Source organism: Podarcis cretensis, assembly GCF_951804945.1.
Source record: "Podarcis cretensis genome assembly, chromosome: 10".
In the NCBI taxonomy this organism is placed as follows: Eukaryota; Metazoa; Chordata; class Lepidosauria; order Squamata; family Lacertidae; genus Podarcis; species Podarcis cretensis.
In genome coordinates this window covers 41,428,453-41,444,015 of record NC_137179.1, presented here as the reverse complement: position 1 = coordinate 41,444,015, position 15,563 = coordinate 41,428,453, and the positions used below count along the sequence as shown (strand labels likewise).

Below are 15,563 nucleotides of genomic sequence, written 5' to 3'. Positions count from 1 at the left end.
GGCATACCAATAAATGGTGAATGATTTCTTACCATTCTTTGTAAGCAATGAAGGAAATGTCATTCATTTTAGCTGAACTTAGCTGATAAACTAGAGAGCCTGATAATCTAACAGTAGATAACGCTTCCCCTTGGCATGCATAACTGTTCCTGCCATCCAAAACGACCCCAAGAAAAAGCCACACATCATTAGCTGGGGCTTTAAGGTTGTAGAAACCCCTTACCTCTTCTCCAAGTATATCATGCAAACTTTCGCAAAGCAATACTGTATATCGTACATTATTAGCACACTGCAACTATTTCAGGAATGCTCTTGCAACTCCTGTCTAAGAAATACAGAAAACACATTTCTACCTGAGAAATAATAATTTTAAAAATCTTATGATCGAGCACATTTTATGCACAGCACTGCAATAATAATAATAATAATAATAATAATAATAATAATAATAATATGAACACACTCTTCCTGGTTTCATCTAAAATGACAGATAACCTTTACTTTGCTGGGGGCAACACTATGTTATTTTCAAATATTTACTGCTGAATACTTGAAAACCTCATGTTCTGTTTTCCCTTGCATCTCCCGCCCCCCAAACTTTTAAGAGCAATTAACTTCCTAATAACTTGATTAATTAAAGCTCACTTACCTGGAAAGTATAAAACCGAGTTCCATTCGGAGGATATACCTTTGGGGACCCAGAGACAGTGCTCATATCAGAGAAAATCATTTCTGCTCACAGACACAATAAAATCCACAAGGAGCTACAGAAAGAGGCAGAGCAGAGCACTATGCTTACAGGCAAATCCTCCCATACATTTCAGGGAGGCAACTGTAGAAAATTGCATCTGCCCCATCCATTCAGAGAGAAGACTGACAGCATGTGAATTCCCCCATGCCTGCATTTGTGAGCTTAGCTGGAAAGTCGTCAGTCAACAACCTTTAGTTCAGCGAGTTCTTTTTTAAAAAATGCCAGAAGGGGGAAAAACACACACACATACACTCAAGACTTTGTTTTTTCTATATAAAAAAAATTAGAAGCTAGAACAACCTACAGTGAAATGTAGCTGGTGCAGAATCTGGCAATGTTTTGGACCCTGCCCATCTGTTCTTAGTGATAATCACCTCCCCTCTTCTACAGACTAGCAGAGTGATTATGCTAAGCATCCCAGTTAACTATTAGCACACAGCTTCCTTGCAAGCAGGCAGGCACAGTGTAAGACAGGGGACCTCTTCTGACTAACCTGAATCATGTCACGTATAATGCTCAGAGACGTAGGTGACGAAAGCAAGAAACGATTGTATTGCAATGCAATCTACTTCTAAGATCAGGTTGTGTATATTTCTTGCCCCACTGACTGCACAATTCGTTTTGTTATACATGTGCAACACAGGGGCAATGAACTGGCAACAACGGTAATGCAGTATTTTGATTACTAAATGTTTGTCACCATCCTTGTTTCACAAGAACAAAACTCCTCCAAGCAAGCATTTATTTTTAACAAGCAGCCAACATTCACTAGTTGATTGGGCTCTGCCTGCCACACACATATACTTTGGGATGCTTTGTAAACAGCATGATACATATTTTTTTATTTTATTTTTAAATCCCACCATGCTCAAATTCCTTGGCACCTTCCGAAGAGCAAAAATAATTGGCTTGATTTACACTCCAATGAAAGGTGGTGATTCAAATGAAAATTAAAAAGCAGCGTCAGGTAGGGAGGAAATTGGGGGGAGGGCAGGGTTGTCACAAATGTTAGACCCATACAAAAACACTGCTTTAGTAGTACAAAGTATTAGTGCGTGGCAAAACAGCTTAAGAAATGGATCTTTAAGAAATAAACCCAATCAACAGAATCCTTTCACATTTGACTTTGGACTAGTTCAACATTTTAGCAAAATGTAACACCGTGTCTCCTGTAAAAGGTTTCCACCGCAGTTAGCATATTCCCGGAGGAACATAGATGCATTCTTGTGTAAATTTGCCAGCTTCCAATGCTGCCAACATTCTGTTATAGAACATACAGCAGAAATAGGAAATACTACAGGATTCCATTCCTTCTCTCATGTTTTAACTCCTACTGCTAAAATTCAGAGCACAATGATCTCATCCAGTAGATTACTTTCAAAAAACCCAGCAGGGCCAAAATGGTTGCATCAAAAATAGACTTGAGAGAGAGTTGGCATGGGCCCAGAGTTCAAATCCATGCTCGACAATGGACACCCACTGGGTTCCCCAGGTTTCTTCACTTACCACTATATATGGAACGGTAGAACCAGAATAGTCAGAACCAACCAGTGAGGTTCTTCCCAGTTAAACAATGATGACAGCTGGCACCACCCACATCATTCTGGGTTTTCAGGCTTTACAGACTAGAAGCGTATCACTTCAGGATGCAGATGGGAGATCAGGTATTACAATGCTGCTAGGAGTCAAAACTGCCTTGAATATTTAAAAGTAAGCATGTCAGAAAGAGGAATAGGCTAGGAACTTCCACCCTGGTGTGCTAGCTTTGGAGGGAAATGATGAAACTGGACACATTTAAATAATCCTAATATGCAACACGAAAGCTTGCTTACTATTGAACTAAAAATGCTGATCTAGTTTATATCTTACTGAGTATAAAAGAGGCCTTACTCTACACATCTGACTATATTAAACATATTTGACAGACAATTGACCAAAGACCTCCTTTTCCAAGAACAAGGTTATTCCTGCCTTCGGGCTATGTGTATTCCCCCTACAGACTTCAGAGACCCAGGAAAGTGGTGGAGTGGGGGGATTCAAAGAGGCTGATATAAAAAAGGTTGATAAGCTAGAGCACTGGCATTAGCAGTGGAGGAGGAGAGGTGGCAGATGGCGTCAACTCTATATTATTACAAAACATTTCTATTCAAACCCTCAGAACGAAAACTACATACCAACATTATTAAAAATACAATTTCAGAAGTCCCACCCCCCTCAGAAAAGGGTTCAATGCATGATGTGTTAAAATTCAGAAGCATCGTTTCTAATCCAGTAGAGCTGGAGAAACATTCCTATGACCGTGATGTGTTGAAACCGTTTTTAATGCTGCATTTTAAATTGTTGCAACCGACCCTGGGCGACCTGCTGGTGAAGGGTGGGTAATACATTTTACAGCAGCAGCTCAGGGGCAAATCTGGAGCACTTTCTAGTCCTACAATCTAACGTAGTCAGAGGTACCCCACAACACAAAGGCAGTTGTGTCTTGTGACCCACTCTGCAGACTGTAAAGGGGAATGGTGGCATATAAAAGAGTGCCTATGCCTAGCTGAGGCTGGCATGCCAACTATGGCCATTCCTAGAGACTGCAGAAATGGCCATGGTAACGCATGCTTTAGTTACATGGTATCTGGATATTTATTTATACATGCATACATATATACAGGGGATGCGGGTGGCGCTGTGGGTTAAACCACAGAGCCTAGGACTTGCCGATCAGAAAGTCGGCGGTTCAAATTCCCACGAAGGGGTGAGCTCCCATTGCTCGGTCCCTGCTCCTGCCAACCTAGCAGTTTGAAAGCACGTCAAAGTGCAAGTAGATAAATAGGTACCACTGCAGCGGGAAGGTAAACAGTGTTTCCGTGCGCTGCTCTGGTTCGCCAGAAGTGGCTTAGTCATGCTGGCCACATGACTCGGAAGCTGTACGCCAGCTCCCTCGGCCAATAAAGCGAGATGAGTGCCGCAACCCCAGAGTCGGCCACAATTGGACCTAATGGTCAGGGGTCCCTTTACCTTTACATACATACATACATGCATACATACATACCCCACCCATATGGCTGGGTTTCTGGCTGGGTTTCCCCAGCCACTCTGGGAGGCTCCCAATTGAATATTAAAAACACAATACAGCATTAAACATTAAAAAGTTCCCTAAACAGGGCTGCCTTCAGATGTCTTTTAAAAGAACTCACTCTGAAACTCACCTACAGGTGCTACCTAACACCAAGAAAGCTAGCACTGATACGCCCAGGAACCTCACCAAAATGCTGGAGAGGGTGCACCTCCATAGGCATATACCTCCACATGTGGTGAGAGTGACCCAAAATCCAACTATTCTGGACAACAGCCATACGAAAAATGTGTAAAATAACTAAGCAAGTACAGTGGTACCTCAGGTTAAGTACTTAAATCATTCCGGAGGTCCATACTTAACCTGAAACTGTTCTTAACCTGAAGCACCACTTTAGCTAATGGGGCCTCTTGCTGCTGCTGCACCGCCAGAGCACAATTTCTGTTCTCATCCTGAAGCAAAGTTCTTAACCTGAAGCACTATTTCTGGGTTAGCGGAGTCTGTAACCTGAAGCGTATGTAGCCTGAAGCGTATGTAGCCCGAGGTACCACTGTATTAGAAATCACCCCAGAATTGGCCCTACTAAACATCTTCCAAGACAATAATGCCCACTTATAATCTCATTTATCCCATTTTAAATTAACTCAGAAAATGGGACATTTAAGAGACAGTCCAACCATACTCACTTTGCTTACAGATGAGAGAAACAGGGGGTTCTAAGCCTGCTGATTCTCCTAGACGTCTCAGTGACATTCAATGCCACTAATCACAGTGTATATTTTGGGCTGGCTCTGCAAGTTGGCAGCAGCAGCAGCAGCAGCAGCAGCAGCGTGTTACAGTGACTCCACTCCTAGCCACAAGTTGCTTCCAGATAGTAGCACTGGAGAACTTCTACTCCATGACACAAGACTTGTGCTGGGAAGATCCCACAGGGTTCCATTTTCCCCCGTGCTGTTCAATATCTACATAAAACTGCAGGGAGGTGTCAAATGGGGATCTGGAGTGTGACATTACCAAGATGCTGATGTTGCCTAATTCTATCTCTCTGTTCCATCAAATATAGAATGGTACCTAAACTTTTTGGGAGTAGCATTTTGATAACTATTACAAATATCCACTAAATTTAGAGTCAAAGTCTCCCATGTCTAAAACGGACCATCTCAGTGTGCCCTCTTGAACCTTCCCTATTCAGCCTATAAGTTACAGGAGTAACGATGCATCTCTATTATACCATATTGTGTCATTGAATAATGAAATCCCTGCCACAGAGTGTCAGCAAACTTAGAACGATGCATTCAGATCTTTGTGATAGCTACCCATAGATGCAGAAAATTATCTGGATATTGATGCTTTCTCAAGAGCCTAGTGATTCACACACACCCCATACACACACAAAAATCATATACAGGGCAGAAGAAAACAAATCCATCTTTTCTATCCTAGTTTAATGCTTCACAAATTCAATATAGTGAAAGGATAGAAAAGGCAAACATTATAACTCCTAAGCAAGAAGAAAAAGAAACAGAGTTTCCAGTCCTACAGGCAGATTCGGCAAGTTACACTTCAGTGATGTAACCTTCAAGTCATAGTGTGTGAAATCTAGCATGCTATTGTCTCCTTGGGACGCAAGGGATGGAGGAAGAGTCTAGAACCCAGTTAGAACCATGAAACGTAGCATCTCAGAAGGCAAATCAAGGATCGCTCTTCATGAGAAAGAATCCGGATGGTCAGTAACGTTTCTACAAGGCAAGCTTGAACCTTTAGATTTCTTAGTCCATCCGAAAATATATCTGAAATAGCAAAAACAGTAAAGCTGCTGAACACTCGCCTTTTTGTAAGAGGGCTGTTAATTTTTTATTATTTATGTCACTTGCTGGTTTTATTAGGATTGCTTCACTGCTAAATGTGTTTCATTGATTTTGTGCATATTGTTTTAAATTTGTACACACCTGTTTTTTTAATGAAAAGTGATAAATTAATCTTTTAAAAAAACACACATACTTGACTAATCTCTCTCTCTCTCTCTCTCTCTCACACACACACACACACACAGAGAGAGAGAGAGAGAGAGAGAGAGAGAGAGAGAGTTATATTTGCTTTTATTTTCCCTCGCCACCCCACTTGCATCTAAAGAGAAGCTGCAAGGGGTAATATATAACAGATAAATGTGTGCCATAATTTTGTGCTATTTGGATGATTTTAAGTGGCCTGTCTCATTATCACTATATGAACGTTTCTGAAGAGCAGAGCACTTACAGGACAGAAATGCGAGAGAAAATAAAGACTATCTTTGCAAACTAAAATGGATTTTATATAGAAGCATTTGCATGTCCACTACTTGAATTGAAAAATCATGCTCAGACAAGTGTGTGTGGATCAGACCAAGGGCCTATGGAGAGCTTATAAGCAGGAAATAAACATAAAAGCCCTTTTTGAAAGACAGTTGAAAAGCAAAACTATGGTCCAGTTCACAAGTAACTGCAAACCATAATTAATGGCTTACCATAAATGAAGCGATTACTTCTCATTTCTCCCCTGTTGTGAGCAGGAGCAACAATCCTCAATCCCTGGGAATGTGTGTGCTATGTCCAAACTGGGAATGTGGTTTGTTTTGCTCTAACAGCTGGTAAGCCAAGAAATAAAATATTATTCACTGCACATGCGAGAGCCAAAAAGGACATAGCTAAGTGAACCCCTCTGGGATGGTGTTCCGACATCTTGGTGCCACGGCAGCAAAGGCCCTGTTCATCATATTCACTCACTTCATCTCCAGACATAGCTGTCAACTTACAGATTTGAAAATAAGGGACCAGCAGCCTCGAAAATAACGGATCAGCAGCCAAAAGAAGGGATTTTAGTCAACCAGCTGAAATGTGAAGTTAGAAGGGACCAGATAATTTTGGAGAGCAGCCCCGGTTTTTAGCCCTTCGTTTCCAGAGGTTGCTGCTCAAGACACCAGCCGATGAAACACTGCAATTAAATAACTACAAGCAGCAACCACTTTTCATGCAAAACGAAGTCCAAGCTATGAAGATGCTGCTGCAGTTCTGTATCTTTTCTCTCGTGCTCCATCTGCAGCTCTCAGTTCCATCAGGCGGGGCGGGAGGAAGGGGGGTGGAAATAGCGCCTGAAGTAAACCCACAGATCAGACCATCTATGCTAGTCTACCACTACAAATCTATGGGAGAAGTGCTTGCAGTCCTTCCTCCGCTTTCCCCCTCTATGGTTAGCCCTTGGAACACCTGCCTGCGCATCAGCCTCCTCCTCCTCTCTCTGAACTGCTTTCTCTATGGTTGCCTTCGCTCTCCTCTTAAGGCTCCGCAGCAATTCATAGGCTGTGCCAGGCTGCCCATCTCATCTGGGTCCTTTGGCGGCACAGCAGCAGTACGGTTTAGCGGGAGCGGTGGCAGTGACGGGCAGAGGGGAGGCCCCAGGCAGAGACGCTCAGTTCGGCGGCAGTGAGCAGGATGGTGGTGGAAGGGCCTGAGGCTCCCGCCAGTCCCGGTGGGGAGGGGCTCCCGGGGGCTGAGGCTGGTGAGAGGAGGCCAGAGGGGGGTGGGCCAGGCAGCCAAGCAACACAGTTGGAGCCTCCCTCCTTCCTGGCCGGCAGGGAGGGAGGGAGAGGAGCTGCTTCCTTTGAAACCCGGGAAATTTAAGGGACATCATCAATAAGGGACAGTAGCAGGACATGGTGCTGGGATAAGGGAGTTTCCCGCCAAATAAGGGACGGTTGACAGCTATGTCTCCAGAACAAGCAACAAGACCTTCAATGACTCTTAGTGTTTGGGTAGGACTATGTGAAATGAGGCTATTGTAAAGGTAACTTGGCCCCAGACCATTTATGGCTTCAAAGGTCAGCACTTTAAGAGGAAAAGTGTAACTGTAAAACTTTTCTGGAGCAGGAAATGCTGTCGTACTTGTTTACATTTAATAAATAGCCTGCTCATTTTCTTTTTTTAAAAAACCCACATAAAAGACAAATGATGGGACATTTTGTAAGAAAAAATGTTTTGATTTCTAGTAGAGACTTGTCTGCATTAGATAAAAGGAATACGCTTTCCCTTTCAGTGTTCACAGCATGAGAGGCCAAATGTCATTTCTCACTAACCACCTTGCGCAGAAAACTACTGTTAAAATAAATAGGGTAGAAGGTGAACATTCTTGTATACTAGAACCAGCAAACCAAAAGATTATTCAATTCCAATTTCATGCTAGTTACAGAATAGAAATGAGCACAAATCAATAAGAACCGGATGATTCTTGACCCTAATCACAATTAACGTTAACAATGCTTGCAATGGGAGGAATGTCCAGATGAGGCTTTCCTTCTCTCATTTACTAAGCATAGTCTTAAAGGTGGGCTTGGAGATGACTGCTCTCTCTGGACTCTTCCGTCTACAACAAAACAAGTGATTCATTTCACTGCTTCCTCTGGGCTCTTGACATAGTAGGCCCTCATCATGCATTGTACCCATGTCAAGGAAGTAGCACCCACATCACCCCCACTCATAAAAGCTGCTATACAGGCTTGTTGTTGCATTTCCTTCTCCCTCACGTTTACCTCCAGAAGACCAATGTATGCATCTCTTTTCACTATGTATAAGAAACGGCAGTTGCAACAAGTGCCATCCACAAGAGGCAAGAGTGGGACGTTTAATTTCGTAATATTAGAAGAGATAGTTGTAAACCATAAAAGAGATACAAAATAAATAAAATAGGTGTACATGTTAATGAAACAGAAGCCAACTACAAAGGTAGGTGCACCCATTTATCAAAACATTCTAACGTAGATAGAGATTAGGGAAGACAGAGTTCCATAACACCAAAACATTGGAGCATTCCTATGTTAAGTTTATCATATTATTATTATTTATTGAATTTATATACCACCCATACCCAGGGGTCTCCTATTACTGTGTGCATTTTCTAGATGTATAATTGAGGTCAAGGAATATGTTTCTTGGGGTTACAAGGGGTGCACTGGAATTCAAATTCAACCACATCATATGAAGACCTGCCCATCTAATTAAATACTCAATATTCTGACAACTTGTTCCATTTCTTCCACTAATACAGTGTAGTTTGGATTCCCTGCTTTATTGGTGCGGATGGAGAGCTATCCAGGGGAGCTTTCCATACAAGGAATTGCACAGAAAAGGAAAACAAGCAGACATGGTGCACTATGCTAGCAAAGCTGGGATCTGATTGAGCAGCTGGATTCCTGGCTCATCTGCACTACCAAGTATTGGGAGGCCCCTGATCCTTTGCTTCCTTTCCCCCAGAACAAGCTATCATGTTGTGAAGGATCATACAGTAAAACCCAATCCAAGTAAGACAGAGACACTGTTATTAGGTGGTTCTGCTGTCCAGGTAAGTGATGTTCAATCTGTTCTGGATACGTTTGCACTCCCCACTGGAGGAGCAGAGTCATAGCCTCAAGATTCTTCTGGATCCATCACTATCACTTGAGGCACAGGTGGCCTCAGTGGAACTGAGGTAGCAGCTTCAGCTGGTGGCCCAGTTACACCCCTATCCAGATAGGGTTAGACTGTGTTCAGTAACCTATGCTCTGATATCTCCCAGGTTGGAATGATGCGATGTGCTATACATGGGGTGCCTTTGAAGATGGGCTGGAAATTGCCGCTGATGCGGAACACAACATCCAGCCTGCTAATGGAATCCAGACAATCCAACAATATTATACCAATTTTGGCCCAGATGCTCTGGCTACCAGTACATTGCTGAGCCAAATGCACAGTGCTGGTTTTAACCTATAAAGTATTATGCGGCTCAGGAGGTCAGCACCTCATGAAACATATTTTCAGACATAAGCCTCCCTTGACCCCAAGGTCATCATCATCTGTGCCACCATGCAGAGGCTTGGAAGGTGGCAACAGAGAAAGGGCCTTTTTCGTTGTCCTTTGTTTGCCTCTATTAAACTGATCGCCGAAGAATTGATGCTTTTGAATTATGGTGCTGGAGGAGACTCTTGAGAGTCCCATGGACTGCAAGAAGATCAAACCTCTCCATTCAGGAAATCAGCCCTGAGTGCTCACTTGAAGGACAGATTGTGAAGCTGAGGCTCCAATACTTTGGCCACCTCATGAGAAGAGAAGACTCCCTGGAAAAGACCCTGATGTTGGGAAAGATGGAGGGCACAAGGAGAAGGGAATGACAGAGGATGAGATGGTTGGATAGTGTTCTCGAAGCTACCAGCATGAGTTTGACCAAACTGCGGGAGGCAGTGGAAGACAAAAGTGCCTGGCGTGCTCTGGTCCATGGGGTCATGAAGAGTCGGACACGACTAAACGACTAAACAACAACAACATTAAACTACTAAAAAGGAAGATCAATGTGATTTCCTGCAACAAAAAGCAAATCGCCTGGATATTCAAAGGAATGCCCCACACCTATCTGAAAGAAGTAAATTGGCAAGGAATAATATTCATATACACTTAATTTGTACCAGCACCCAAAATCATTGTGCTGTCACAACTATTTTTAAAATTAATATTAATTTCAGAAGTCTGTGATAGATACAGGGAGGAGAAGGAAAGCTAGTATGATTTAAAATGACTCCAAGATGACAATTTACAACCCTCATGTTGAATATCAAAACCACCCCACCCCACACTGATGATGGCTCATTCAAGAGTTGAACCCAATCAAGTATCCAAACATAAATCATTGCTTCTTGAAATGTAGGGGTGTGTGTGTGAAAATGACACTAATGTACCCTAACATTTATCACACATTTCTGCTCCTTTTGCCCACACAGCCATCATGCATCAAACAAATGTACCATACCATAGTGTTGCTCAACATGAAACAAACCCAGCCAAGTTCAGCTATTGGAACTCTATCTCTGAGCACACACAAAAACAACTTTCCACACACTTACTATATACAGTTACAATCTGGGTAGGAAATCTCAAACCTCTGGTCCAGGGGCCCTCCAGGTCTTCAGAAATATCCTGAGGCTACACCCTCTCTCCCTAGGCCACACCTCTCACTGGCTCTTCTCTGTGCCCTATCTTTGAAGGGCTTCATCTGGCTGAAATATACCAAAGAACTGTGATAATACCTCATGCTTGCCTGGAGATTCTCCCTCCCTCCCTCCCTCCCTCCTTCTCCCTCCCTCCCTCCCTCTCCCTCTCTCTCTCTCTCTCAAAACCCCTGACATTTATGTGGTTGGAATATACCTGTAGTACAGTGGTATCTCGGGTTAAGTACTTAATTCGTTCCGGAGGTCCGTTCTTATCCTGAAGCAAAGTTCTTAACCTGAAGCAAAGTTCTTAACCTGAAGCACTATTTCTGGGTTAGCAGAGTCTGTAACCTGAAGCATATGTAACCTGAAGCGTATGTAACCCAAGGTACCACTGTACAGATGTAAGGGCCACCCTAATTTCTCTGCCCACTTTCGCCTTGTTTTCTGCCCACCTCCGGTATGCAGCCCTCAAAGGATTCTCTCCCACGAATGTGGTTCTTTGGCTGAAAAGGGTTCCTCATCTTTGTGTTACATTCTTCATTAGTCTCAAGTTAAGCCATCAGTCTCTTTCCCCCACTCAACCAGCGAAATTCTCACAGCCCATACCAATGCAAACAGGATACAGATGAACTAGAATATCTTTCTGAGTGCCCTTGAATCTTGGCTGTGTGAACCAAGGTACTTTCCTTTCCAAAATGTCCTGCCATTGCTAATTATAGGTGAACATGCTGGGTTATCCGCTCCAAATTAAAGTGCAAAACTTTAATACTCCAAGACAGCAAATTAAAACAGTATCATTTTCTGAAAAACTGCATTTCTCTCTCAGATTGTTAAATGACATAAATGTTGAAATAGTAATAGAAGCGGCGCACAATGATACCTAGACAGAACACTATGAAGAATAAGCCACTAATGAGTCAACAATTTCAATAAAATCTGTCGTGCTAATATAAGACTATAATGACTCACTCATTTCCCCTTCCCTCCGCCCCAGATTTGTCTATGGCAGAGTTACTTGCTTTAGTCAGAACAGCCACTGACTGAACAGATGCATTTAGGTTCAAATTAATTATCAGCTCTCTTGGCTAAGATATAATAAAGCTACATTAACCGGCTGAATTTATGCTTTTTAAATGTTTGAGGATTTAATTCTACTGCTCCATTACCTATCTCCAAAATTGGTATAATGTTTATATTTGCCATAGAATTTCAATATTCACTATTTGATCCCAGTGCTTTTATTTCAAAAGTGGGAGATGGTTAGCCTTGGCAATGTCCTCTTCTATATTAGGGGTATTCTCCTTAGTGTCACATGTTTGGATGCATGTTCAGGTTGTCAGTGGTCCGATCAAGCAATAGAACAGAAGGAGAGCACCCACATCCCAGTATGATTTATGACAAAAAGAGAAATCACGGAAACATAGCCTTGTAGAGCTGGAAGGGACTATGAGGCTCAACTAGTCTAAATCACACATTTAACCTATACTATGTTTTCGCCAGCCAATAAATCATAGATAGGGAAAAGCAGTCAAAGGAAGAGAGAGATGAGAAATGAAAAATTTTAACTCTCACTCTTACGTGGAACAAGAGGAACCATTCCTAGTGGAACATTTTAATTGCCCCCAGGAAATGATTTCTTACATGTTTTTGGCCATAAAAGATTGATAACCCTTGTAACTGACTGCTACTGAAAAAGGAAGCCTCGTGGATACTGAAATTAGAGGTATATTTTGCAATCTTATGCATAGCTACTTGGGAATAAGCCCCACTGAACTTGCTGAGATTTATTTCCAAGTGAACATGGAGGGAATCGGGTTGCAAGACTGTCTACAATTAAGGCACTTAAGGCCACAGCTGAAAGCTTATTTACTGGGGAGCAAGCCCCACTGGCAACAGTTACACTTACTTCCTGAGTAAACATGCATAGATTGTGCCAGAAATATTACTGAAGCTTGTAGAGTTTCAGAAACCTGCTTTTGCACAGGATTTCAACCAGAGGCTCCGAGGGAGATAAAGTAGAACAATGAACTGAGTGTCTTATCATCTATATCATGCTTCACCAACCCAGTGGCCTCCAGATGTTTTGGACTAAAGTGTCTATCAGCACATGCCAGCAAAGCCGTGCTGCCTCCTGATGCTGATGTGAGTTGTGCTCCAAAACATTTGGAGGACACCAGGTTAGCTGATCTACATTGAGTACAGAAACCACAGATCCTGGTAAACTGAGCTTTGGAAGGGCAGTTGCTCAGTGGTAGAGCATCAGTTTTACATGAGAAAATCCCAGGTTTAATCCCCAGTACTGTCTGAAATCTCAGAGAACAGCTGCCAAACAGCATAGATAATCCTGAGCTAGAAAGACCAAGGGCCAGACACATAATAATAATAATAATAATAATAATAATAATAATAATAATAATAATTTTATTTGTACCCCGCCATCCCCGGCCAGAGCTGGGCTTAGAGCGGCTAACATCACTTCTTCCTATGCTCATTTCCTTAGGAAATGAAAAGTTTTCAGTAAAACAATTTTGAGGGAAGGGAAAGGTGGCATTTTGACTGGGATTAAAACTTCACACAGAGACAAGATGCAGACTGAGAAGAGGTCCCCGGATACAGAAAAGTGTGCAGATTAAGCTACATTCTGAAATAATGGCTGCTGGGTAGACAATAAGGCTAGATCATGGGTAGGCAAACTAAGGCCCGGGGGCCAGATCCAGTCCAATCGCCTTCTAAATCCATCCCACGGGGGTAAAGGTGGGCAGAAAAGAATATAAGGTTAAAGCTTTCGCAGATGATTTGGTATTAACCTTGGAAGATCCTATGAATACAGTATTGGAAGTATTGAAAGAAACTGATAAGTTTGGACAATTGGCAGGATTTGTGTTGAATAAGAAAAAAACTAAAGCAATTACTAAAAATATTGATCAAGAGTTAGTTAATAGATTACAGCAGCAAACTGAGATAGAAGTGGTTAAGAAAGTAAAACATTTAGGGGTTTGGTTAACCCCCAGGAGTATTGACTTGTTTCAGAACAATTATGTTCCAACATGGAATAAAATTAAAAGGGACCTTGAGGTATGGGGAAGAATGAAAATTTCCTTTGGGGAAGAATTACAACGATAAAAATGAATGTGCTACCGAAGATGTTATTTCTATTCCAAACAGTAATCAAGGGGGCAGCAATTTTTAAAAACTGGCAAAGAGAAATTTCAAGGTATATTTGGCAGGGTAAAAAGCCGAGGATAAAATTTAAGATTTTAACAGATGCAAAAGAAAGAGGAGGCTTCGCCCTGCCAGACCTGAAATTATATTATGAAGCATCTTGCCTCTGTTCGTTAAAGGAATGGATAAAATTACAAGATACGGATGTGTTAGACTTAGAAGGTTTTGATAACAGATTTGGGTGGCACGCGTACTTGTGGTATGATAAGAAACGGGTCCACAAAGGTTTTGAAAATCATATTATAAGAAGGTCCTTGATTGAAGTATGGGAAAGATACAAAAATCTGTTGGAACAAAAAACAGTTATTTTTATACGCAGTGACTGCAGCAAGAATATTGATGGCCCAGAAATGGAAACAAGAGGAGCTGCCTACGATAGAAGATTGGAGAGCCAAAATGATGGACTATGCGGAATTGGACAGAATGACAGGAAGGATTCAGAATCGACGAGATCAAAGATTTACAGAAGATTGGGAGAAGTTTATTCAATATTTGCAAAAACTAAGTGATAACCAGATTACGTTTGTAAGTTTTAAGGAAGCTCTGTGATGTGAAAATCTAATAATAAGTATAAACAATGAAATTGAAGCTACCAGAATAAATAACAATAAGTAGGATTGTGTTAAAAGTTATAAAATGAAGGAAGTTCAGACAAATTAAGGGAAGTCAAAAAAAATGGAATTAAGAGGTAATTAAGAAGTTTGAATGTACAACTTTGTGGGTTTTTTCTGTATTTGTAAACCAATAAAAATATAATAAAAAAAAAATCCATCCCACGGACGGTACAGGAATCAACGTGTTTCTACGTGAGTAGAATGTATTCCTTTATTTAAAATGCATCTCTGGGCTATGGGAATTTTCTTATTCCCCCCCCCAAAAAAATATAGTCCACCCCCACAAGGTCTGAGGGACAGTGGACCAGCCCCCTGCTGAAAAAGTTTGCTGACCCCTGGTAGATAATAAGGCTGGGAAAGGAACATAAGAAGAGAGCAATGTTTTAACATGTTTGCATTTCCAAAAGGATGAATTTATCTATACTTTCCTCTGGGAAGCTGTGGTTCTTTTCAAGTTATCTTTTGTGAGGTGACAATTTTTGATTCATGTGTCTTTTTTTGCCATTACTTTAAACCTATTTCAACAGAAGCCTAAATTGGCTCCATTTCTTCAGGGATGTCATTAAGTTCTCAGTAGAAACCTGCAGCTGAAAAATGGTCTGCTTGGTCCAAATAAGAATGAAATTCTGCCTCTACCCTCCATGGGAGGAGAAGGGTTCAACGCCTTTCCAAACACTTCTTGGTTCCCATTTACGCAGGTCACAATGTTGCAACAACACTCGACACCACCACTGACATGCAAATTATCCCTATAAGATTGTAGAACTAGCAGTTCCATGCTTCAATGGCTCCCCATCAAACACATTCCGAATATTCCTTGCCAGTTCTCCTGATTCTTAGCCTGCCCTGCTCTGGCAGGTGCAGTCTATAAGTAGACCTCAGCAACTCTGGGCTCAGCCACGCACTTTTTCATGGCCCATG

General features: G+C 41.9%; 1 protein-coding gene across 5 annotated transcripts in view; it reads right to left on the bottom strand.

The window, feature by feature from the left end:
- Window positions 1-15,563, bottom strand: part of PPFIA2 (PTPRF interacting protein alpha 2) — a 293,474-nt gene that overhangs the window by 208,347 nt on the left and 69,564 nt on the right. The window contains exon 1 of one of the 5 annotated variants that reach the window (XM_079991810.1): window positions 650-890. The exons of 3 other annotated variants lie outside the window; for them this stretch is intronic. In XM_079991810.1, the coding sequence (XP_079847936.1) occupies window positions 650-730 (81 nt within the window). In that variant the 5' untranslated portion in view covers window positions 731-890. Of the gene's footprint in view, window positions 1-649; window positions 891-15,563 lie in introns of those variants that run through there. One more of the 5 variants, XM_079991808.1, reaches the window with a different exon arrangement.